Source organism: Marmota monax, unplaced genomic scaffold, assembly GCF_021218885.2.
Source record: "Marmota monax isolate L192 unplaced genomic scaffold, Marmota_monax_Labrador192_F-V1.1 WCK01_AAM20220418_F8-fsc00023, whole genome shotgun sequence".
Taxonomy (NCBI): Eukaryota; Metazoa; Chordata; class Mammalia; order Rodentia; family Sciuridae; genus Marmota; species Marmota monax.
In genome coordinates this window covers 16,300,050-16,325,478 of record NW_026692907.1, presented here as the reverse complement: position 1 = coordinate 16,325,478, position 25,429 = coordinate 16,300,050, and the positions used below count along the sequence as shown (strand labels likewise).

The 25,429-nt window shown below is 40.1% G+C and overlaps 1 protein-coding gene across 1 annotated transcript in view; it reads left to right on the top strand.

The window, feature by feature from the left end:
- The first annotated feature begins 4,171 nt into the window (after positions 1 to 4,171).
- The window catches only part of Wls (Wnt ligand secretion mediator), a 102,641-nt gene continuing 81,383 nt past the window's right edge, over positions 4,172 to 25,429 (top strand). The window contains exon 1 of the mRNA XM_046451003.2: positions 4,172 to 4,532. Coding sequence (XP_046306959.1) covers positions 4,427 to 4,532 — 106 coding nt within the window. The 5' untranslated portion in view covers positions 4,172 to 4,426. The remainder of the gene's footprint in view (positions 4,533 to 25,429) is intronic.

The window sequence follows — 25,429 nt, the reverse complement described above, 5'->3', positions numbered from 1 at the left end:
ATAGATATACATTGGGTGTCATTATGTCTTTCTACATGTCAAACACTTTGAATAAACTGATGATTAAGTCAGGATATTGAATTTAATTCTAGTGAAATGGGGAATAGGGATGGTCAGTTTCTGCTGGCAGAGTTACACTGTACCCTTGGATTATTCCAGCCTCTGGGTAATCTATCTGATGACTCAAAACAGGCATCTCCCTGGCAGTTAGGAGCAGATTTTATTTTATTTATTTATTTATCTGCAGTACTAGGTATTGAACCCAGATATATATATATATATTGGAACCTAAGAAGTTAGGCCAGCTACTCTACAGATATATATATATATATATATATATATCTGGGTTCAATACCTAGTTCACATCCTATGTATATATCTGGCCTGGAATTTGCAATCCTCTTGCCTCAGTATCCTGAGTTGTTGGGATTACAGGCGTATACCACTATGTCTGATTAGGAGAAGTTCTTAGAATAAAATATTTCTGTTAAAATTAGTGTCACTTGGATTTTAATACTAGATCTTGTCCTCATTAGCACTCTTGTTCAGTGAAGCTAACCCCCAAACTTCTCCAAAAAACATGCTTTAAGAAATATTAATAACTTGACAAAATTTTAAAGCTGAGAATGATCTACTCAGTTGTTTTATTAGTCATTGATTCCCCTGACGTTTCCTAAACATAAAAATAAAAAGGTAGGTGCTAATAGTGCCTCTATTTTATAGGTGAGAAAACTGAGCCTTAGAGCGGGTAGGTGACTATGTAATGGCTGTGATCACACAAAGCCTAGGGTAGGAGTTTGGGCCATATCTAGGTTCAATTGGGTAAAGGCTCATATTCCTTTCTGCTCTTCTGTGTTGTCATCTCTATAAATGAAGGTCCAATAGTCACTTTTAATATTTACAAAAACATAACAGAAATTGTAATTTTTAAAAGCATTCATGGTGATTTTAGAGGTGAATGGGGTGATACCTTTCCTTACCCACCATAAAGGGTCACAGATAACATTCCATAACAAAAGACAAGTTAATGAGAGAAAAGCATAGCACATTCTTTAATCAAAATTTTAGTGACACAGATCCCTCAGACCGAAGACCAAAGATACTAAGGAAGCTCTTTGATTTTGAACATAGGTTCCATGAAGCAGGGGCAGCCATATAGAAATGTAATTAGACGAAAGGGACTGAGCTACCAGATATAGACAGAATGGGGAAGCCCAGCAAGCCCTGATCAGATTCTTCTCAATCTCTCAATAGTAGCATTTTCCTCTGGGGTTTGGGACAGGACCCTGGTGGAATGAGGGTCCTAATGTTTTTTATGGCCAGTAATTTACACAAAAAAAGCAAGAGAAAGTTGGAGTAATATTTTTATGCCTGGCTTTGGGGAGAAAGGGTTCTGGTTTCTATGACCCACCTTGGGGAAGGGAATTTGTTTCTATGGTCTTGTTTTGGGGGAGAATGAGGAACTAAAGACAGGAAGGCATGAGAAAGGCAGAGAGAACTTGGTTCAGAGGCTGCTTCTGAGATCTTCCAAGGACATTTAATTAAAATTCATAGCCTGCCAGTGCTTTGGGATACTGTTATTGTTGATCGATTTGATGAATAATATGACAGGTGTCAGGACCTCACACAGTTTGACAATATTGGTGATCCTAGACAGGTTAGAAGCATAGATTTGCAATTAGAAATATCTTTGTTTAATAAAAATTGTTACATAATAAGTGCCCCTTTAAAATATGGGATCACCTTTATGGGGAAAGAGCAACTCCCAACACTATTTCTCTATTTCTGGATAAGGAAATTGGAACCTAAGAAGTTAGGCCAGCTACTCTACAGAGGTATATTTGAGAGCAGAGTGGGTGGGATGTGTTGTAGTAGTTGATGGAAAAATGAGTTGAGCTCACTGATCTTGAATAAATTAAACCACCCAAGACATTTCGTGTGGATCCAATTCTTGCTTGGAGTATATGTGGCATCATCTCTTGTTGAACAGTGAAATGCAGTATAAAATGGAGAATATATCTTGATACTGAATCTTATCAACTTTACTTTTGGGGGAGGGGAGGTGGGGACCTAACCTCGGGTCTGGCGTGCACTCTAAGCTACTTCCCTAGCCTTTCAACTTTATTTTTTTAAGAAGCCTTTGGTATTAAAAAGAGGTTCTAACCCAAAGGCACCATTGTTATTCAAATGTGTGGAAATCAGCAGCTTGCTGAGATAAGAGCACAGAATATGGAGTTAACCAGCCCCAGAGGTGAGAAGGGCATACTTGGTTCTCTGTTTTATGATACCCTGGAACACAGTCTATTAGGGAAAAAAAAAAAAAAATATATATATATATATATATATATATATATATATATATAGAGAGAGAGAGAGAGAGAGAGAGAGAGAGAGAAAGATAAAGAAGGAAGACAAATCACCCACAATAGTATTCCTCTGTTGGGGAGCTGCTAAACACTTCCAACTTCTACTGTTAACAACAATTTCCCTTGCTTCTTACCTTTCAGAAAGTACATGGAATTGTCCAAAGCACAGATATTTAATCACTATTCAGTGAATAACAACCAAACTGGGGCTTCTTCAGGACAAAGGCAAGTCATGAAATTTTGGTATCCTTGCATGCTAAGGAAAGCAAGCACTGAACATGTTCAGTGCTCAGTGAGTGACTGTTCAGATAAAGTATTGAGTCAAAGTCTGAATAAATAGCAACCAAGATTCAGAATTATGAAGAACTGCTAGAGTCCAAGGAGTGGAGGTTTTATACATATACAATATGGTACTTGTCTTAAGGAGTACCCAGTCTAGTAGCTGAAGGTAGAAAGGAACAAGTTTATTAAATGTGACATACATGGTATCTTCTATAAAGGTGATGAAAGTTAAGGAACACAGTAGAGGAAGAGAGACTTGGAATAGCCTCCTGGCAGGAAGAGGGTGTGGACAGAGGAAAGGAGAGTGGTGGTGGAAACTCATTTTTGTGTCAAGGGGTGTTTACCAAACCGAAGGGACTGCTGGGTAATGTGAGTTGTATTGGCCAAGTAGACAGTTGATAAAACATGGAAAAACCAGGGCCAGGAATTTAGACTTGATAGAGCAGGAAATCTCTTAAGACCACCCCACCCCTTTCCCTTGAAGTTATGTATAAATACAAATATATCTTCACAAAGAGGCAACAAACATTGCAGCTTAGTATATGTACCTTCTAAACCAACTAAGATTGTTTAGGCTTTTAAAATGCAAAAGGCTTTAGGTTTGCTTTCACCTTCAATTATCCAATCCACAAGTTAATGGAGGACCTACCAGGGCTAGAATTTTGTTAGGCACCATGGGGAAAGGTGGTGCAAAGATGAATGAGCCTCAGTCTGTATCCCCCAGGAATTTACTGCTCAGTGGTGAAGATATATGTTTACGAGGTGAAAATATAAACGCAAAATTGGATTGTAGGGGTTCAGTTCTTGGAGATACAACATGGAGGTGGTGCGGAAAATTACAGAGGTTTTTTAGAGGAGTTGGTTTTGGAATCAGTTTAAAACTGTGATGGAATAGAACATGTGTTCTTTAAGACTCTGGAAGCCCAAGGGGTGGAGTAAGGAACAGTGGTCGGTCGGTCGTTGGAGTGCTAGGTTCCACAAGGAGCGAGGGTGGAATTTAGCTGAGTATATATCCAGTAACAGAGGCTGGGACCAGGCAGAAGGAAGCTGAGCTAAGACTTTATTCCGCATCTCTGTGTTCTGATTTAGCATCTACTGTTTTCCTGTAAAAAAAAAAAAAAATTATCTCCTTTTTCCTAAAGAGAGTTCTAGCAGTTGGGGGTGGGAGTGGGGACCATTTCCTAAAGTCAACGCATATTAGTTGAAGGTCTGCGAAGCGTCCGTGGGTGATTTAAATCTCGCACTTCAAGAGCCAGAAAAGGAAACGTGTGAGCGGTTGAGTAAGGGGCGCCCATGTAACTACAACAACAACAATATACCCACCAAGCTACCAGCCCTTGGCGGGACAGGCTGCGAGCCAGACCGGGGAGAGGGACGCCAGCGCAGGCCTGAGCTCGGATCCACGAACTGGCGGGCAAGGGGTAGTAGAAGAGAGGGAGGTACGGAGGGAGGGAGGAAGCGCGAGAGGGAGGGAGGAAGAAAGGGAGGGAGGCGGCGTCATGTGATCCGCTTCCCTGCTCCTTTAAGCGTCCACAGGCGGCGGAGCGGCCACAATCACAGCTCCGGGCATTGGGGGAGCCCGATCCGGCTGCGCCGGGGGAATCCGTGCGGGCGCCTTCGGTCCGGGTCCCATCATCTCTGCGCTCCCGCACCCCTGAAGTTTTGCAGCGCCCAGAAAGGAGGCGAGGGAGGAGGGAGTGTGAGAGGGAAAGGAGCAAAAAAAGCACACCCTAAAACATTTATTTCAAGGAGAAAAGAAAAAGGGGGGGGGCGCAAAAATGGCTGGGGCAATTATAGAAAACATGAGCACCAAGAAGCTGTGCATTGTTGGTGGGATTCTGCTTGTGTTCCAAATCATCGCCTTTCTGGTGGGAGGCTTGATTGGTAAGTGCGAGAGCTGCAAACTTTTCCCCCTTTCTCTCTTTTCGGGCCCCTTCCCTCTTTGCCTCTTGGGCTACTTGTTACAGTATCACTGCCTTGCTTCTATGATCTAATTAGTCCGGCTATTGTGCTTAAGAAAGCAGAGCTCCATGGGGCTCCGTGGGGCACAATCCAGTCTAGTGGCTGGAGAAAAGGAGGGGAAAAAGTTTTGGCCTAGTTTCAGTATCCACTTGAAAGGCAGGAGGGGGGTTCGGGGGTGGGAATCTTAAGCATGGCGACGGATCCCGCGAGGAAGCTCTGGGTTACAAAGTTGATTGCTCCCCCCACCCCTGCTTTTTCCCGCGTTCCCCCCTTTTTCTCTCTGTTTCCTTCCAATCAGCTCCGGGAGGGCAACGTAATCGACTTTATTAGGAACAACAGAAGTGTGGGGAAACTGCGCCCAGCTCAAACCCGGAGCTCTGTTACAAGGCTGCGGTGGTTGCATGTGTAAATACATTTGGTTGTCTCAGGGGGTGAAGGCTTGCACATCGGGCCCCAATGTTTGTGCTCTCGGCTTCTTCGCTGCACCCCCCACTCCACGGTCCGCCGGGGGACTGGTTTGAACCGCGGGCTGGGAGGTGCGATGGGGTAAGAGTGGGTCGTAAGAGTCTTCGGCTGACCAAGCGGGAAGTTGGAGAGGTCGGAGGAGAAAAGCATATCGGAAAAGTTGCTTTTGGCCTCCTGTCCTCTCGGGAATTTCCCCTCCCCCACTTCTTAGAGTCCCGAGATCCTTGAGTCTGGAGCCTGGAGCCCTCTCCCTTGGCGCCTAGGAGGGCGTCTCCGCTCCCGCCAGGGCTCCCCGCAGGTGACAGCTCCTAAATGCCCCTGGCGACGGAGTCAGTCCCGGAGACCTCCGGTGGCGTGCACCTCCCGGACCTCTTGGGGCCAAATTGGCTTCCGGGTTCGCAAGATCGTCTCACTCACGGTCCACTCGAAAAAAACTCACTTTCTCTCACTGTCTCTCCATCACCATCCATCCTCCCGCCTCTTGGCACACTCGCGTCCCTTTCCTCTCAAGATTGGGACATCCTGGCACAAACTTCAGCGCCAACTTTGCAGCGGGCGCGGTTGCGAGGTTCAGTTCCCTTACTTCGAGGCTTTGTTAAAAACTTTGTCTAGTAGAGACTGTCCACGGAGGGGGTTTCTCTGCGCGTCCTTTTTTCCTGGAGCCGGCGCGACTTGAGGAGGAACTGCCCTGGGGCGCGGGCGACCGCGCCGAGGGAGCTGCAGGGGTTTGGACACCTTCAGCCTTCTGAGTAGCGTTTTGTCTGCAGACCCGGGTTTGATGAGAGCAAATTACCGGGAGTCTGGTACTGTTAATCTCTATTACATCCGAGCTAATTATTTTAAACAAAGGAGAGTGGGAGAAGCTTCAGGAGGAGTGAAGTTCTTGGAGGAGCCGTGCCTTTCTGTGTGCATGTATCCACAAAGCGGAAAAGGCTCCGAGTTTTCCAAGCTCCTATCTGCAATGTGGGCCAAACAGCTTCTTCTTTTTTGTTTCTGGAACCCTCTGTCATACCACACGCACGCACACATGCACACACGGGTTTGGCTTTTGTGTTTGGCTTCTTACAATCTCCATGTTTCCCTGTATTGGATTTTTCGAGGCCCTTAATACCTTCTCTGCTGGGAGCTGAAGACAGCCTTCTCTGTGCCCTCACAGTGATTATGCAGCGGTTACAATTACACCTCTTGTCTCCCTTGATGAGCAGTTGCAGTTAGATGCCATTGGATCTTGTGTGATTTCAGTGGCAGACCATAATTAAAATTTCTTGCACCTTGTGCTTTCAGAATTAAATTGGCCTATTATCCCTGTCTGACCTTCATCCTCTTTGAGGTTTTTGCACAAGCAGCGAACCATTACACGTAGTTTCCTGGTGTTTGTTGGTGTGTGTTTCTTTTTCTAAAACTGATCTCTTGGGCTTGGAGAGCTCTTTATCCATGTAGTAGGTTTCCTTGGGCACTTTTGAAACTAGTTTGATTTCTGGAATCTTACTACTGTGGAGGAGATCCCAAGGCACTTGTGAGTGTTGGGCATCAGAATTCCTATGGGGCCAGAACAGTTATTTGTTCAAAGCAGGGTTTGTCTGCAATAAGTAATGCCAAGGGTTATTTCCCCCCATAGAACCTGGTTAGTGACCATACTGGGACAATATAAAAAAGGCAGGGGCAGGTTCTAACCATAAGTAGATTCACCTCAATTAACAAACTGCTTTACTTCTAACTTGCCCTATAAAAGAAAAATATCTATGCATAACATTTCTCAGGGAAATTGTTGTAGAAGTTTACTGCTGCTTTCCTCCTTTCTCAATTGCAAAGTTTGTGTCCCAGTTCTGATGCCCAGTCCAAACAGATTGGATCCAGCCCACACTGATTGATGTCTTAGCTTTTACTCTTGCTTTTGGGGTAGTAATTTCTTTTTGCTTTTATACAAATCTAGGAAATTGAATATGGTATAAAACCCATGGAAAATGAATATTAGCAAAAGGTAAGCATATGTTTTCCCACTCCAGTTGCCTAAATTGGAAAGTAGACAAAACCAAGCACAGAACAGAAATGCAGCAAAGTGAACGGGTGGAATCAGTAGTTTTTTCAACAGTTTGAGGACTGGAAAGTCAAGGTGAAGTTCAGAAACCATCTCCTGTTCTCAGTGAGAAGAGAACTTCACTGCTCAATGCCACTGCTACTAAAGGGGTTAGGTGTCCTGGGTGTGGAGTAGTTTTCTAAAATATCTGCAGTAGGCCAAATGAGAAAAGAAAATATCCATTTTGAACTGGCCACAATATGTGTGGCAACTTAGGAAGGGAGGGTCTAAACATCAAAGCACCTGATTGGATTGGAAAGGTACCCCACAGTTCTACACAACACAAAAGTAAACAACCATCATTCCCCAACAGTAGTGACAAACCATGAGCCCCAAAGTGACCAAGCAAGTCTGTTAATCAATAGACTTGTGTCCTCATTGGTAGATAAATGAGTTTAAGGTCTTTTTTTTTTTCAGTTCTAATTGTATAACTCTTTTAGTATTCACAAGAGTTTTATGTTACATTTGGCCTGATGTTTGGTGCAGCCTTTTAGAATTGATGGAGAAAACATTAGCCATAAAAGCAAACATAAAAAAGCAAAAGAATTGAGTTTTGGTTTAGCCAGATTAAATATACTCTTACCCCAGTGACCTTCTTCCTAAGTTTGTTTGTTGCTTGCTTTGTGTGTTAGGTTTTTTTTCTTCTTTATGCCAGTACCTATGTACTGCTGCACATTGAATGGGATTTTGTAAAAAGGCTCTGAAATCAATATCTTATATGATAGAACTTAGGGAGTTTCTAAATTCAGTGATATATATCATGTTTTTGTGAAAACTTTGAGCCACTATAAAAGTAGGCATCTGAATGTTTTCTTATTTATTCAGAAGTCTTCTTAAGTGACTAGTTTCTTCAGGTATGTAGAATTCATTTTAAACTTTAAGAACCCCTGAAGGAAAATAAGATATTTTAAAAGAAATAGCTTAATCTTGATCCTCCTGAAAAATTAGCTTGCAGAAAATTTTTAAAAGAATGTTCCTTTGCTTTCATGTTTGGTGAATTTAGTTAATGGAGAGGCAGCTTCAGGGGTTGGAAGGAGGAGGGGAAGGAGACCATGTGCCCTTCAACAAAAGTGCAGCCACTAAAAACTCATGAACTTGAATCCCTGACCTATTATGAGCAATTTGCTCAACTTCAAATTAGTCATGTCTGGGGGATATGATGGTTGAAAAAGCAGGTCACTGTTCCACCTGTTCTAAGACTGTTCGGAGTGTGAAGATTGGAACTGAATGAATAGAAAATTATTGCATTGTTTCAAGCATACCCACGAATCGAAAGATTCCACACTTAAATCTCCAAATAAATTTCAAAAAATTGCCAACTATTATTTCTTTATGAAGGGTCACTGTTTCTTTTAAAAACTTCACTTATGTGACTGGCTTTTTGTTTGTTTTGTAAAACTGAGAAAATAATGTATATAACACATGCATACATGCATACACACACACATGTAAAATCACTTTTCTCAAATGGTACATGGGTTTATCTACTCCTTTCAGTTATATGGCACATATTGTTGTGTTATTGTTAAGTGGAAACTATTGATGGTCTTCATCTGGAAGTTGCAGAATTATGAAATTGCAGTTAACTCAGAATGCATGTGTTTGCTCCTCAGTATATTTGATTTTAAGCTTGTTGCATTTAAAGAAAATTTACTGTACATCAGTGATGTTGTAATTCTGTAGTATTTAGGTATCTGGTGAGAATATTGAAAAGCACTAATTAATTGGTTTTTGGTTCATATTTGTCCACATGTTTCTGTATTTGATTCTGTTTTTTATTTTATAAAATTTCTCATCTGACTAAACCATGCCATTTTTTCTCTTTGGTAACTAGGTATTTAATGCAGTTTGTGAAAGTGCTATGAAAGCTCACAAATTAATTCTTTTTGAAAATGGTAATTTTTTATAGTAATCAAAATAACATTATTTGACTTTTAAAAAGCTAAAGCATCTGCTTGACTGCTGCAGTAAAATAATGCTTGTGTGAACAGTCTCAAAGCTCTTTAATCTCTGTGTTCTTTCAGTCCTGCCTGTCTAGACTTCTTCTAGAACTTTCCTTTTCCTTACAAAAATGGAAAACAGTTCCTTGAGATCATAATATTATGTGAAGTTTTCAAGTCCTCTGCCTGGAATACAGGTGTGGACTTACAGCCTTCCCTACCTAGTTGACATTTTACAATAGTATGACCTTTGAATTAAAAAAAAATCATATAGACTGAGGAAAGAGTTTTACCTTATCTTCCTCAGGGTGATTCTACAGTGATTTAGGATTTGTTGAGATTATATGAAGGTCCTTTGCTTAAAGCTCATGTGTACCACTTACCTAATATGCAAAGTGTTTATTAGGGCCTACTGTGTGCTCAGGATAGAGCTGCATGTTGACTGGGGTTAGAAAAGAAGGGCCTTAGAAACTAGTTAAGTTAGGAGAGCCACAGGTAGGGAAGAGCCCCTTTTAATCTAAGTTTACCAGCGAAAGATGTCTTTTGCTGAAGTTTCCTAGCATTAAGATAATTTTCACTAATTAACGGAGAATTTGAAAATATATGAAATTGGAAGCCCTGCTAATTATACCATCAAATCATTATGTTAATATTTTATCTTTAAATAAATATATGAATAAAATTATATATATGTGAGTATAAGTGTGTGTGTGTGTGTGTATATATATATATATATATATATATATATATATATATAGTTTAACATGTGTTGAATGTGGACCGTGTGCCAAAATTTGTATATTATAATCCACAAATAGCTATCTCAAATTGGTATTTTTAAAATATTTATTTATTTATTTTTAAATATTTATTTATTTAGTTTTCGGCGGACACAACATCTTTGTTTGTATGTGGTGCTGAGGATCGAACCTGGGCCACATGCATGCCAGGCGAGCGTGCTACCACTTGAGTCACATCCCCAGCCCTTTAATATTTATTTTTAAGTTTTTTTAGGTGGACACAATATCTTTATTTTACATTTATGTGGTGCTGAGGATTGAACCCAGTGCCTCATGCATGCTAGGTCAGCGCTCTACCACTGAGCCACAACCCCAGCCAAATTGGTATTTTTGTACCCATTTTACTATGTGAATACAGAAAGATTTAGTAAAAGATTGCCTAGCTTCGTTAGGGTTCATTTGTGATGGAAAATAGAGTCCATCTATACAGACCAAAGCAATGTCTCACCAAGGCTAATGGAGGACACCTTCTGAGGAGTTGGCAGATGCCAGTCCAACCGATTTATTACAGGTTCTAACCCGTCTCCATAATTGTGTGAATCATCCAATTGTCTGAGCAGCCAAGTTCATTAACCATGAAGTATTTTGAGATTTGCTACTTTAAGGAAGATGACTTGATTTTATTTTCCCTAGCTAGTGGTTTTAACATGTTTATGTAGTTACATAATAAGTCCGGACTTTTTCAAAGGAAAACAAGAGAAGGAATCAACTGGGGCTAAAGAGGGTTTCAGAGAGTCTGGATTGGCTATGATGGTGGAGCAGTTGAGAGGGGAGCCTCTTGCTGAAAATTGAAAATTCTCTTCCCCAAAGAACAATTTTTTGTTTATGTTCACACCCATGCACAATAACGAAGGCATCCCAGACCAGAGGCTGTCAGGAGCAGCCATGCTGTCACCGTGAATAGATACATCTTGTTCTGTGGGGGGAAAAAATGCTGAGAGATTTTCTTCATTGAAAGATTTGCAACTCTCAATGACTAGATACTATAAGAGAACATGGAAGACAGGGAACATAGTGTAATGAAATGGGTCACATCTACTTCACATAGGTCTCATTTCTTCTCTGAGGTTGTGTGATGGTGAACTAAACGGACACATGTGCCAGATGTGGACAGTTCTTAAAAGTGCTCAGAGCGGGATGGGAGAGGAAAGGAGGATCTTGGGGTACTGAAATTCTCAAACCTGAAGGTTGGGCAATGTTTTCTGACTTTTCCTTTTTATAAAAGGACTAATGTAAAAAAATTGTTAAATTATAGAAAAGAGTAACACATATGTTTAGAATTTAAAAGCACTGAGTTTTCTTAGCCATTTACTAACACTGTTTACTAACATCCAAAGGCCACATTCCACCTGTAATTGAAACTTGTTTGGGAGAAGAAGCAGTGGCCAGGTTGATGTCTGACCAGGAGCAGGATATTTGGCTCACTACCATTGACACTTTAAGGACTTACACGTGAAAAAGCTTTTCACCCGTGTTGATTTGCTTAATCCTTATAACAACCCAGAGAAGCAGTTACAATGACTTTCTCCAGTTTTCAGATGAATCTCAGGTTCATTTAAGGAAATTTCTGAGGTGACAGAGATAGTAAGAGGGCTGACCCAAGCCCCTGATCCTTGATTGAATTCTAAGCCATGCTCTTAAGCCTAATGCTGCTCTGCTCCCATTGTCCCTTCAGTTTCTATGGGAAACAAAGGGGTGAGTGTGATGAAACTGATTCTACACAGATTAAATAGAAGATGAAAGCTCAGGCTACCCTTCTTCTGCTCCCACCCTCTTCCAGCCGAGCACTCCCATCACTGCATGATCACTGATCATTGACCTAGTTACTTTCTGAGCAAACAATTCCAGCTCCTAATACTTAATAACCCCCATGCCAGCCATTGTCAGTGTCGACTGGGGCTTGCAGGCCACGCTGGGGAGGGCTGAACCTGAGAACATCACAAGCCAACTCCCCCTAAAAGAAAGTATTACACACAGCTAAGGGTGGCTGGCCTTTATAATAGAAAATTGTTGAAACGATAAACCCATAGAATGGCCTTTGGCTTTAGCAAACACAGTAGGTCTAGATGGAACCATTGGAGAAAACAGAGGGCAACGTGGATGTGGACAGAAGATGGGCTCAAGAAAGGAAAAGTAAGGCCTTGGCAAACATAGGGACACCTTTTCAGGGCACATCTTGGGCTAGAAAGTCTAAAACCTACTTCTGATGCCACTCACTCCCACCCAAACTGAGCTAGCATTTCCATCCACTAGGCCTGTTTATATCCTGGGTCTTGAAGCACATTTCTTCTCCCTCTTTCTCTACTTAATCCATTCTTTTAGTATTCCTTGGCAAATGGTGTTCTTTTATCCCTGGCCCACACGAATTATGGGACCTTCTTAAAACTTCTGATTAATTCTCTGGGTTAGCTCAAGGGCTTTACAGATACACATTTCCAAAAAAGCAGAAGTAATTGAAAGAAAAGGCCATGGCCACCACCTTTGTTTTGGCTAGGCATTACAGTTTTTCTTTAGAAAAAAGGTAATTGGTCTGAAAATACTTGACTCAGTTTTCTCCAAGCCCTAGATAGCACCAAGTTCATGAAAGATGATTGGAGGCAGTTAACTGTTGCCTGAATCCTGGCGGATCCCTCCCAAAGAGAGAATTCCTGGTCTCCAGACAATGTCATGTGACTGGGACTCTGCAGGCAAGGTGTGGGCTTGGTGATGTCAAATAAGGCACCAAACTTCCTTGACTCCCTTTCTCAACAGTGACATGAAAGGAGGAGCCTTCCATCTCATGGAGGGTTGCAGAAGATTACATATTCCCAGAATCTATCCCAAAGACTTGGCAAATGTTGGGATATCTCCTTGAACAAGGCCTACCAGCGTTGTGATCTCCAAATCACTTTTGAGTAACACCATCTGCTAAACCCCATCTCTCTTCCTTTTCTTTCTCTGTCCTTCTCTGCTTTAAGATCATGACATTGTTATCTATTCTTTTCCTTCCTTGAGTCACCACCACTTTATCAAACACTCCACATTGGTGAATCTATGGAGGTAGAAGGAATGAGAATGACCCAAAGCATTACTAGGTTTGGTTTTGAAATTCATGGAGGGCATCCTGCTTTCTAATATAAATGCTGATGTTGTATCTAAACATCTCATTATGAGTCTTCAAAAAAAATGGTGGATATTAATATCATTGCAGGGAACTAATAAATTACGTAAGACCAAATTGTTCTCCAAAAGCATGCACACTTAACTCCAAAAAGAATCCCTCCTGCTTTTACTTGGGGTCTATCTATTGCTTTTGCTTTATATATGATTTTAATAAAGCTGTGTGTTTTGTTACTCTCCATGAGTGCAGCTGTGTGGGTCCTCTGTATCTGTACACTTTGGTGGTGTTTGGCCTGAATAGAAGCTGTGGAGCTTCTCAGTGTTAAATTGTAAAGATGAAAGGGCCTCTGAAACCATCTTGTTCCATCTCATTTTAGCAGGATTCAGAGTCCAGGAAAGGGAAGTAACTGAGTTCACAGGATTAGAGGCTGAGCCATGGTTTGGACTCAGGCCTGATGCCAGCAGTGCTCCAAAGGTTCATCTCCTTCTGGTTTTCTGCTTGAAGGTCATCTGATTTCTGTCTGAGGCTCTCACGGAGTTAATATGCAGAAAATTCCCAACTTATGCTTCATACAGCTTGATTGACTTTTCTGTTACAGTGCTGGAAAATAAAATAGCAATAACTTTGTCTTTTCCCCTTTGTCTTTGTATACTTATGATACTTAGCTAATAACAGTGTTACTAAATTCTATGTGGATTTTAAAGGACTCTATGGAATTAAAAAAGCAAACCAAAACAAAACAAAAACCCTGAAGTCCTTCCTTGCTTGCTGAGGGTGTGGTACATTCCCTTCCTCCTGCTTGGGGGAATGTTGTAAATTTAAAACTAAAAAAAAAAAAAAATGAAATAAAATAAAACCCAGACATGTAATATGGGGAGGAAAAACAGATGTGTAGTATGGACCTTATGTATGTGTTTGGTTTTAAGACTTTATCACTCTGAGGCTTCCTTGACTAAATATCTATGACTGATTTTTCCTTTGGAGGAGGTTTGTGCAAGCATAATTCTGAAGTTGTAAATTTGGGGGAATGTTACATAACTCTACATTTTGGGGGTTTGACTTATATATAAAAGAAGCCACAAAATCCCTCTTCCTTTGTCTCTGCCCTTTCTTCACTCTGAAGGTAAATGCAAACAGAAAACTCAGATCTGCCAAAGTAGAATTTAAAACATTGAGGGCCTCAGCCATTGCAACTGATAAGCACATTTGTGTGATTTGAGAGGTGCAATCACTATGCTGTAAACCCCCCACCCCTTTCTTTTGGTTGAAATTCAACAGTCAGAAAGTACTATGTTCTTCTGCACTGTCTAATTTAGCTGAAATGAAATCTTGGCTTTCAAGTCTCTTTAGCGTGCTTGCCTTCAGGTGATCACAACCAAAATGTTGGGTTCCATAGTTTATTAAATCCAGCTCTCTCTCAAAGCAGTTCAGGCCATTTGAGGTCTGGTTCCTTTTACTCTGGTTCTTATATGTTTTATCTGCTCTCATTTAGTCTGTAACTCGCCCCAGAGTGGAATCCTCCAATGTGGAAAGGACACGTCCCCACATTCTTTTCTCTGTAATCTTGAGCTAGTTCTGGCTTGTGTGAACCAGCCTGCTGCATTAGTCCCTGCGTGTCTGGGCTAAGGAAGTTGTAGATAAGATTTTTGCTGAGACTTTGAACAGACTACACCAGGGGGGGCCTTGTTGTCACATCTCTACTGAGAAAGATTTTGGTGTGTGTGTGTGTGGGGGGTGTTGGCTATGACAGGCACCTGTGACACCCTCGATTTCACAGAGGGGCTCCTCCCCCTGATTTCACAGTATTTGCAGGTGCATGAACCTGCCAGTTTTAAATCCCCAGCTCCATTCTTTGAACACGCTAAACACTGTATGAGAACATGGTATTTCTGGGTGGTAGCTGATGAAAGAGGAGGAAAAAAAATCCACAAAAACAGGATAGACAATTTGTAGATTCCTTTTAAACTAACAGGACACTAAGGTTATCTTTTAATTAGAATTTGTTTCTTTCTTTTTTTTTTTTTACAGTTATCAAAGGAGTTTCTGTCATTAGCTTCTTCCCCTGCCCTACCTACTTGTTAAAAAAGGGAAAGAAAGAAAATATGGTTTGGAGGACCATGAGCAGGATGATTGGGATTTTTACAGATCAGGTTTAGCATATATGTGAGACAGTTTTTTTGTTGTTGTTTGTTTTGTTTTGTTTCTGGATTGGGACAGGACAGGGTACTTGTATCAGCTCTGTTCAGGGACATATGAACTCTTCCCACTAAGAAGGATGATTACAGCAGTTTTGATAAGTAGCTATTGATGACTTAGGCATATTATAGAATTCCAAAGTGTTGGCTGAAGGTTTTCCCTATGATGGTTTTGGTTCATTGAAAAACTTACTAATCCTTCCATTCAGGGTGATCAGATCTCTAACTTCAGGAATGTCATTTTATCAATGGTAGTAATCCGATTTGTCTATTTGTTATCAGACTTGCTATGTAACCTAGAAAAAGCATTTATATGCAGGAACCTCAGTTTCTTCATCTAAAAAATCTGTTGCACAGGGAGTTTGTGGATTAAAATGAGAGAACAAGTCAGGTGCTTCATATGTGCCTGCTTAATTAGAGCAGCCTGTGTAAGAGAGCCACTTCCCTAAATTAGAAGTTGCCACTAAGTAATTTTTTAATATCTATATTAATAGATAGTTTTGAGTCATTCTGTGTCTTTTAGATCCATCACAGATTATTTGTGCCCCTTAATGGATTAGATCAAAATAGAAACCTAGCCATCCTGCTTGATGACCTTCCTATTGGCATAATCTATGCAAACCAATAGTGCAAGAAGCACATTATTCACATATTTGGTAAACTGGAGTCATTAATTTACTTTTTCCTTTAGTTAGTGGTTGTTTCCAAGGAGCTGATTTTGAATCTTAAACTTTCACCTTTTTAAATTCTGAGCCAGTGCTTATGGCTTTTTATAGCATAGAAACTCCATGCTAGCAAGATTTTTTAAATGATTATCACTATGTGAAAGAGATCTATTTTGTCTCTGCTTGCTGCAAAGTGAATCCCAGTTGTCCTTTTATTTAATGTTATGAAATTGGAGTCATTATCCACTGGGGAAATTTTTTTCCTTCTAGACATAAAATACATGACAAAGACCTTTGAAAGTCAAACTTTGAGGAAAAACTGATCATCTTTTGCTTATAAAATATTAACTGTTGCAAGATTAGCTAGAGATTTAGTGCTGTATGAGAAACAAAAAATAATGATGAAAATCTAACCTCTTAAAAAACTGTAAGCTACATGAGAACAAGGATGGTCTGATGTGCTCACCAGTATCTGGAGTTGTTATCCCCGACCAGTGCAATATAAATACCCAATAATATTTGTTGAAGAAAAGCACAGATAAATGCTTACTTTCTTATTTTCATTTGACCATTCAAGATAGTCCCACTTCTTGGTGTGAATGCTTATTATTGTCGCACAATTTTTGGAGTAGGAAAGGGAACTTTTGGTATGTTGTGAAAACTAAGACTCAGAGAAGACTTATTGAAGAAGGAATAAGATTCACACCAAGCCTCCTGATCACTAGTAGAGGCATTCATTCCTTCTGCCTGCTGTTGTGCTAATTGTTACTATGTCTGATCTATATATTTTGGTCTTTACTTGGCCATAAAAGCAGAGAATTGCCTGTGGCTGGTTGGTGAAGTTTAGTGGGAGGAAGGGAACACCCACTGGTTCATATATTTCCAAATTTTGACTATTCAAATGTAAATGTTGAAGGATAAGGGAAATTTCGAGATTTATGATCTTTAAGTAGCAAATATATTTCTTTGGCTGCATGAAGGCTTTTGAAGGAACTTCTTTTAGAAGACTCTGTAATTTTACTATGAACTCTTAAAAAAATGAAAAACTCATTTTTCTGTTTCCCTTCTAAGAATTTTGTAGATTTATTTATGGTTGTTCTTAGAGACCAATAATGTGTGTTTATGATGTCAGCTTTTATAAATGTTCTTGATATGAAGAAAATGTAATATGTGCACATAACCACCTCTGCATTCCATTGTGTTCAGCTTGCATATCTGGTGGGTGGGAATGAATTCATCCACACATTCCTCCAGGTGCCCAAACGGTACTGAAGCATGCTGTGTCGAATGTGTGCCTGCAAGCAAGGAGACACTACAAGTGGAGCCAGGCAGAGGTGCCAGGCAGGAGCAGAGTAAGAAACACATGTGTCAGCTTGAAAGAGAAGGAAGCAGAAGCCAAGGAGAAAGTCGCACAAAAGCTAGACTTCTTTCCTTGTCAGACCTTCCAGCTAGAGGTGCAAGTAATGGGATAGGGCACGGAGGTGGCCCAGAGTGAGGGGCACAGGTGGTAGAGATGGAGAGAAAATATAGACTTGCAAAAAAGATACTATCCAATCCCTCCTTTAAAAATGATGACACTTTATTATTTTATTTTATTTTACTATGGGCCCATCATTGTTCTAAATACTGGTTAAAACCAGTCCAAGCGATGTGGATGGTTCCAGTGCCAGAGTCAGGGAAGATTGCTTGTTTGACTTTAAAATCTAGTGAATGGAAACAGATATTTTTGGTTCCCTCTCAATATCTATTTATATTTTTGAACAAGACTACAATGAAGTAATTAAAAACAAAGAAGATGGTGGGTGGGGGGGAGAAATCCTTCTGAAATTCACCATTTTAATAGAATAATTCCACTACATTCTTATCCCTTTAACTTTGGTGACAGAATATTCCAATTTCATATAATAGAAATGCAAACGCCTTGCTTAACAGAGGCTCAGAAGTTTATTGTTTGTGCTGCTTCTACCAGTTTGTGTGTTTACTTTGGAAAATCAATCATCAGTTCCTCTTCTTTTCCTTCTAGCCTTCTAGGCTCTTCTCTACTACTTAAGATTGCTATTGAGCCATTGAACCATGGGAAATTCATTTCCAAAATCTGCTTAATTGCTGTGAGGCTTTTAATTTGTTCTGGATGATGGTGCTAATGTCTGGGAACTGGGACTGAAGCCCTCTAAAGTTGTTAATTTAATCAACCACTGTGCCCTTGCCATGCCTAATGAAGGGGGGCAACCAGATCCTTCACACAAAGAGGCTGGGTCCCTCCTGACCAAGATGAATAACAGAGGCCCCACAGTTAGGTTGAACACTTGGGGCAAATTACCAGGGTGTCAGTCCACATTATCCAAAGCCCAGGGTTGTGTGTCCCCAAATAATTATTGAGCAGGTTTTTATGTAGGACCTTATATAGTTTTAAGGCAGGGTTTGTGTGTGTTCGCACCTACTAATCTGCAAAATTCTTTAATCAGTGAGGTTCTGTTGTGGCTTTTGTCTATAATCTGTAATATCATAAACATCACCCCCAGACTATTGATATTCCCGTTAACCACTAAAGTTCTCCATGGCGAGACTGGTGAAAGCTGGCTCTGTCCTCATGATAAATTAGCTTGTTTATTCCTCTTCTGCTTATTTCTATCCTGCTGTTGGTTAGTGTAATGAAGCAGAAGTCCATTGTGTGTGTTCATTGGGTAGCGATCCTCTGGCACCAAAGGGGGTAATTGAGTAGAAAGGCAGAATGCTGTTGGTGCATGGGAGAAGTTAACACCACGTGAGGTCACCAGGCTTCAAGCTTTAATCAATGTGGACACAATGCAATTGAGATTTTGAAAAGGGTTTGTTTATAGTGTGAGAGTAAGGGTCAGTAGTTAATTTGAAATGCTGTAGGTGTGTTTTCCTTGAACCAAGAAGGTACAGAGCATGTGTCATAGAGTATTGTAAATATCCTCAAGGGAGGGATGTAATTGGGGTGGAGGTTTAAAAAGAAGGGCATTGAAGAACTTTGGCATACTTATTATTGACCCATCCATGTTTTATTTAAAATTTTAACAATCTTTAAAATGAGGAGGCTATAGAAGACATACTATACAAATGGATAGCACAATGGCACAGTCCTACTAAGAAAGTATTTTTTTAATTACTATTATATTTTTTTAGCAGTGATTGCCTTTTAGAAGTTATTTGGAATGGTATGAAATATTGCAAGTAGGAGTACTGTGTGCTAACTCTAAAAGAGTACTCATTTTCAGAAGTTTACATCTTTTAGGATTTTTCATTGTCATGGCTTGAATGAGACAGGAAAACCATTAACTCTATATTTGTCCACAGGGCATTCTTTTTCCATTTTAGGGTTCTAGTCTACGCCGGGCACATCTGTCTTCTTCTGGGATTATTTTTGGCATTTCCCCCCATTATTTAATTACCTACATTTTAACATCTAGAGACACCATGCTTTTATAATTACTCGTCAGTCAATTTGAAAGTTAGCGAGAGCCTGCCCTGTTGGTACAGGGAAATTTTGCAAGTGAGCGTCCGGTTTTCAGAGATGACTGCAGGAAAAGAAGGTGGAGGTTATGGAGAAGCCAAAGGCTTGCCGCGGACTCTCTGATGCTTTGTCGGGTGACTGTTACATGTAGGCAGTGCATTTGATATTCCTGATACCTCACATTTGTATAGTGCTTTTATCCTTCTTCAAAGTACTTTTGTAGAAATCATTTGATCTCACCAACAACACTCTAAGATAGGCCAGTCCATCAGGGATATTCACATTTTAAAGTTATGGAAACTAGATGAAGAGTTAATAGGTTTTGTTGGGGAAGGCAGTAGATTTGTTTATGGTAGGAAGAACTGGAGATTCTGAAGATTAATTGCTACACAGTGATAGGTTGAAGAAGAAGAAGAGATGTGTTTTTTTTTTCAAAAATATATAAATCATGTATATTAACCAAACATTGCATTACATTTTTGAGCTATCTTCTAGGACAAGCAAATGCTGTCTGTGATCCATTCCCTTCACCTCCTTCCATGTAACACTCAGCTGCTTCCATGAGCAATTGTTGAATGTTTCTTTACATGTTTGTTTGATAAATTGTAGCCCGATGAGGATATCCAAATGTTTTGCTCTTTCCTTGGGTAGAATCTGGATCTTTAGAACTTTTAATAAATCTTACAGGAGAAGCCAGAGAGCACTGGGAGACAAGGGGCAAGCTAATTTCCTAGGGTTAGCTAGTTAGTGATGCTCTCATCTCGTCACTGGTAATTCCTTAGCATTGGACTTTCTTAAGTAAGATGCCAGTACACATGCATTAGAAGGCCATTTTTGGTGTTGGTATGATATCTATAGCAAACATATCATGATTAAATTGCTTAATCTCCTCTTTTTGGATTTTTACAATATTTCCAGTTTGGAGGCTATTATAAAAAAAATTGAGAAAACTTTCCTTGTAGTTTTTATTCACATTCTTATTTCCTTTGCAATTTTATTTCTGTGAATATATTTTTTAAGATTTTGATGATTAATGATAGTCACCAGTAATCCTCTCTCCCAGTCTGGGAGTGTCTACCTTCCTACTTCTTGGCTAGTACTGGTCATTGCTTAAATTTTTAAAATTTTTGCCAATGTATGACAACATTTTATTTTTAACAGGTGCTTTCCTTTAATTTGTAAGGAGAAACCTCTTTCATTTGGTAACATGTTTGGTTGGTTCTTTCCTTTAATATCCTGTTTTCAAAGTTGATCATTATAATAGTTCAACATCTTGGATATTAAGAAAAGAGAGAGGGTTTATTTGTGAGGATGATTTCAAGTTTGGAGGGACAGGGATCTGTCCAGTATTTATTCAACCTATCTGTCTTAGTAGCAGGATAATCTCTCTGGGAAATTTCTTTTCCTTATCTCAGTCCTAGTGGCTTCCAAAACTTTTTAACCTCTGTTTTAGTGGTAGGCATGTGACCAAGCCAAGTGCTGTCCACAGTGGACACATGACTCAAGTTCATCTAATCAGAGTGAATTCTGAGATAGGCATGGAAGCTACCAGGAAAGGACCTTCTCTCTCTTACTGAATTTGAACTCTTGAGAATATGACCTGGAACTGCTGGAGTTCTTCCAGTGAAACCTGAGAATGAAGCTAATAAAATATAAGGTAGAATTCAATGACTGGGGAGAAGTGAGATCTGTTGACATAATTTGATTTCTCAAATTAACCACTAGAAGACTCAGGCTCTGGACATTTTTCAGTTTCATCTTATTGACTGATGGATTGATTGATGATGGATCGATTTTTTGCTGAAGCATCTTGGAGCAGATTCCTGCTTCTTGCAACCAAAAGAGACTGAGGCATTTACTGTGTCTTCTATCTGAAGATAATTTGGTGGAAGCCATACCTGTATTGCAGACGGTGTATCTGGATAGGTCTTCAGTAACAAAAATAAAATCAGTTATAGAACCAACCTCTGTTAAGCACAGCACTTCTAATTAGAGCAGTATTTGAAATGGTATGTGTATGTTTGTATGCATGAATCTGTTCAGGGACCTCTGTTGAACACCAAGTGGCTAGTGCAGATCATTAGTGACAATTCCTGGAACTTGGCTAGGCTGCCAACTTTGAAGCAAAGCTCATTGCACCACATGTTCCTGCTGGGCTGGATGTCTGTGAGATGGATGGCCACAGGATGTCCCAGCAGCTGAATTGAGGTTCTAGAAGACAGAAGAGAAGCTTTAATAACTGACCAAGCCAAGCAGTATTTCTGGGGATGGTTGGAAATTTAATTAGATGTCATGATGATTCTTTTGAGGTTTCTATAGGACATCATCCAGAAGGCTGTGAGGCAGAACAAGCAATGAGCCAGCATGTGTTACTACAGTTCCTGAACTGGGTTAGCCGTGAGCTACAGAAGGGGTACACACATGGAGATTGCCTTTAGGGCAACTGAAGTTTGATTTGAAATAAGATTAATAAAATAAAATAGGTGCAATAGACTAAAAGTTTTAAGCATGTTTTAAATTGGATAAAAATGTATTTTTGAATAATGAGTTTAACACAGACTTTTAGAGTATGGGTGATCATTTAAAGGATAACTACCCCCCACCACACCCCCCGCATACACTGTTAGGGATTAAACCCAGGGACTCCTGATTAGAATTTTATTTCAGATGGTATTTCTTACCACTCTGCTAAGTTCTAGAGAATATAAAGAGGCAAGTGCCAGGCATGGTGGCCCATATCTATAATCCCAGCAACTCTGGAGGCTGAAGCAGGAAGATCGCAAGCTTGTGTCCAGCCTCAGCAACTTAGTGAGACCCTGTCTGAAAACAAAAAATAAAAAAGGATATAGTTCAGTGGTAGAGTACCCACAAGTTCAATTCCTAGTACCAAACAACAACAGACAGAGGACATGATAACCTGCTCATCTGTGGTATCATGGAAAGAAAGCACTGTATGTGAAATTATTGAGTTTAGATCTCTATCAGGGAATCTACCACTTGTCAACCATCAGACTAAGCATGCTTTCAGTGTCTATAACCAACCATAGAGCTGTAAGCTTAAAGAAAATAATGTATGTGAAGCACCTATCTTTTACAATGAATCAAAGACAGATAAGGTGGAATGATTTTCAGAGAGTAGACAAGCAGGGCATGTAAAAAAAGACAAAAAAACAGCAGCAAATTATTAGGTAATAATATTTGAGTACATAGTATGCACCAGGCAGTGTGCTAAGTGTTATAGGTACATTATTTCAACTCCCTGAATTGGAATTAGACTCATTGCCTAATTTGCTGTTTTTATATTTAAAGTTCTAGAGAAAGTGAAGGATCCTTACAGCACTGATTGGACTTTCATAACCTTTTTAATTATATTTCTTTGAAAATCCTCTCTTCTAAAAGCAATAACATTTCGAACCAAAGACTGGAGGTGGCTGTAAATTGACCAGAAGGTTGACAAGTCCCTGTAAGGGCTGGCATTGTGTTACTCATTGTGGGCAAATCCATTCAGTTTAGGGCCTCTGTCTTTATTTCCCTTTGTGAACTCTTCTGCCAAATGTCCCATCGTCCTTTGTTGAGATGAGGTCCTGCTCGTCCTGTCTGCTTTCAGGACATAAATGTTTTAGGAACTCTCCACAGACTGGCTGGATTGTCTGTTGGGACTGTGAACAGATTGTGTGGGTGATGAGACAAGTAGGAAAAAACTCAGCCATCATAAAAGCGGGGAGGAAAGCTCTTTCTCTCAGAATGGAGCTTGGACACAAAGGGAACTTCGTTAATCATGCCTCCTTTGTAATCAGAACGGGGAGGCATTTTTAAAACCACTACTATTTGGTCTACTGTCTCGTCTGAGTTAAACCAACTGTGCAATAGCTAATCGAGGGGTTAAAATTTTCCCAGGGGCAGCCAGGCAGAATCAGCTTCACTTGAGGAGTGATTCAAAAGCAAGTTAAGTTATGGTATCAGGCTCCTTGCAAACATGGTGCTGGCCTAATAGGTTGCCCTTGTCAAGATCTATGTGGTGGCCAATTTATACTGAGATGATGAAGTTTTCATGGGATTTGCTCTATTTGGGAGTTTTGATGAGTTTACCAGATTTTAGTCACTTTTCACTAAGTTCCTAAAACAAGCACACATTGGAAAATCCAAGCATCTCAACTTACTGAGCAACCTTGGGCGATTTGTTTAATCTTTCTGTAGTTTCATTCTTAGAAATCAAAGGAGGATAATAACCTTTGGTACCCACTTAATGGGTGTTATGTAAAATAATGAGACTGTAAATGCTTTGAATGCCCTGGAGATGAAGAGATAGGAACAATTCTCTTAAGTATTATTCACATTTAATATGGAAAGATGAATCCATATAGTGTTTTGATGTTTTTTTAAGGAAAACCAGTTACTCTTTCAGAACCTATCTTTCGCAAGGGAGGTTATTAGAGGTTGACTTTGCAACAAGTTAGTTTTCCAGAATAGGCTCTGAAAATTCACAGGTCGGTTTTCCAAGAAGGAAATTTGAGGTTAGCATGGTCCTATCCATTCATTGAATCTAGTGGTGAGATGTTTTCTTTTCTTTTGGTTCCAGGGATTGAACTCAGGGGTACTTAACCACTGAGCCACATCCCCAGCCCTTTTTTAAAATTTTATTTAGAGACAGGGTCTCACTGAGTTGCTTAGCGCCTGTTAAATTGCTTAGGCTGGCTTTGAACTTGTGATCCTCCTGCCTCAGCCTCCCCGAGCCCCTGGATGGATTACCGCTCTCTGCTCCTCATGGCATTTTCTTCCCAGGCAAGACAAGTTCACCTCTCCCTACAGTCATGAGCTGCTGCTGACCCTTCCTGCCCAGGGGGGACTTCTTCACCCCCTTCCAGGTGTCTGTTTTCCAACAGGGAATCCACATTTTACTAATAGTTTAAAGAAACAGAATTTTTGTTTGTTTGTTTTGGAAGGGGCCTGAGAATTTGTGTAGTCTAATCTTTCCACACTGGGGTCTCCTAACAGAGACTACCTCCCTGTGAGCGCCTTACTGTTCCAGTGATGTGCTGCTCTGTAGGTCACTTGCTTAATTTTTTTTTTCAAGGTGATGAAACACTTTGATGGACAAATATTCTTTCTTATCATTCTGTGGAAAACTGGCTTCCATTACCTCATTATATGTTCCACTCATGAATCCTGACTTTTCCTTGTGGAATAATCTAGAACATGTGCTTTCCTTCTGTTAGATGGTAGCTTTTCAGCTAATTAAAGATAAATATGTCATTCTCTCCTTCCAGTAATATATCCCTCGTTTAGGTTAGACTCCTAATCATACTCACCATCCCTTCCTGGAGTTTGGATTTGCAGTCAAGGTTAAGTTTACCTCTGCTACCATGGCAACCAGCGACTGCTTGTTGTTTCTACTTAGAGAAAACCACCATTTTCTGGTTTTAAGTAGAAAATCCATAATTCAAAAATCAGCTTGTTGGTATCTTTAGAACAAAGACATCTATACTGCTGGTTGGATTTATATGAGAACACCAAGCTCTATAATAGTCTATACACTTAACTCTCCATTTTATCTCATGTAACTTATGGCAAATGCATTTCTTAAGTATCTTTGCAATAGTTTTTCTCATTAGGAGAAATACTGTGGCCTAAGACAAAGAGAGACTCTGCACTTGGATGGAATTAGGTTCAATCCCCTGTTTAGTCACAAATTGGCTGTGACCTTCGGTAAGTTATTTTCATTTTTTACCCATCTATAAATGGAGAGAGTATTATCTATCACTTACATCTGTATAAGAACAAAAATCAGTTCAGTGGCTAGCATAAGGCATGGCACAGGGGCTGGGGATGTGGCTCAAGCGGTAGCGCGCTCGCCTGGCATGCGTGCGGCCCAGGTTCGATCCTCAGCACCACATACAAAGATGTTGTGTCCATCAAAAACTAAAAAATAAATATTAAAAAAAAAAATAAGGCATGGCACATAGGAAATTGCCAACAAATGGTAGCTGTTACTATCATTTGTGATTTGTAGGTGAGGCTATTGTTGTTTGGATGTGATGTACCCAAAAGCTCCAGTGTGAGATAATGCAAGAACATTCAGAGAAGAAATTATTAGGTTAT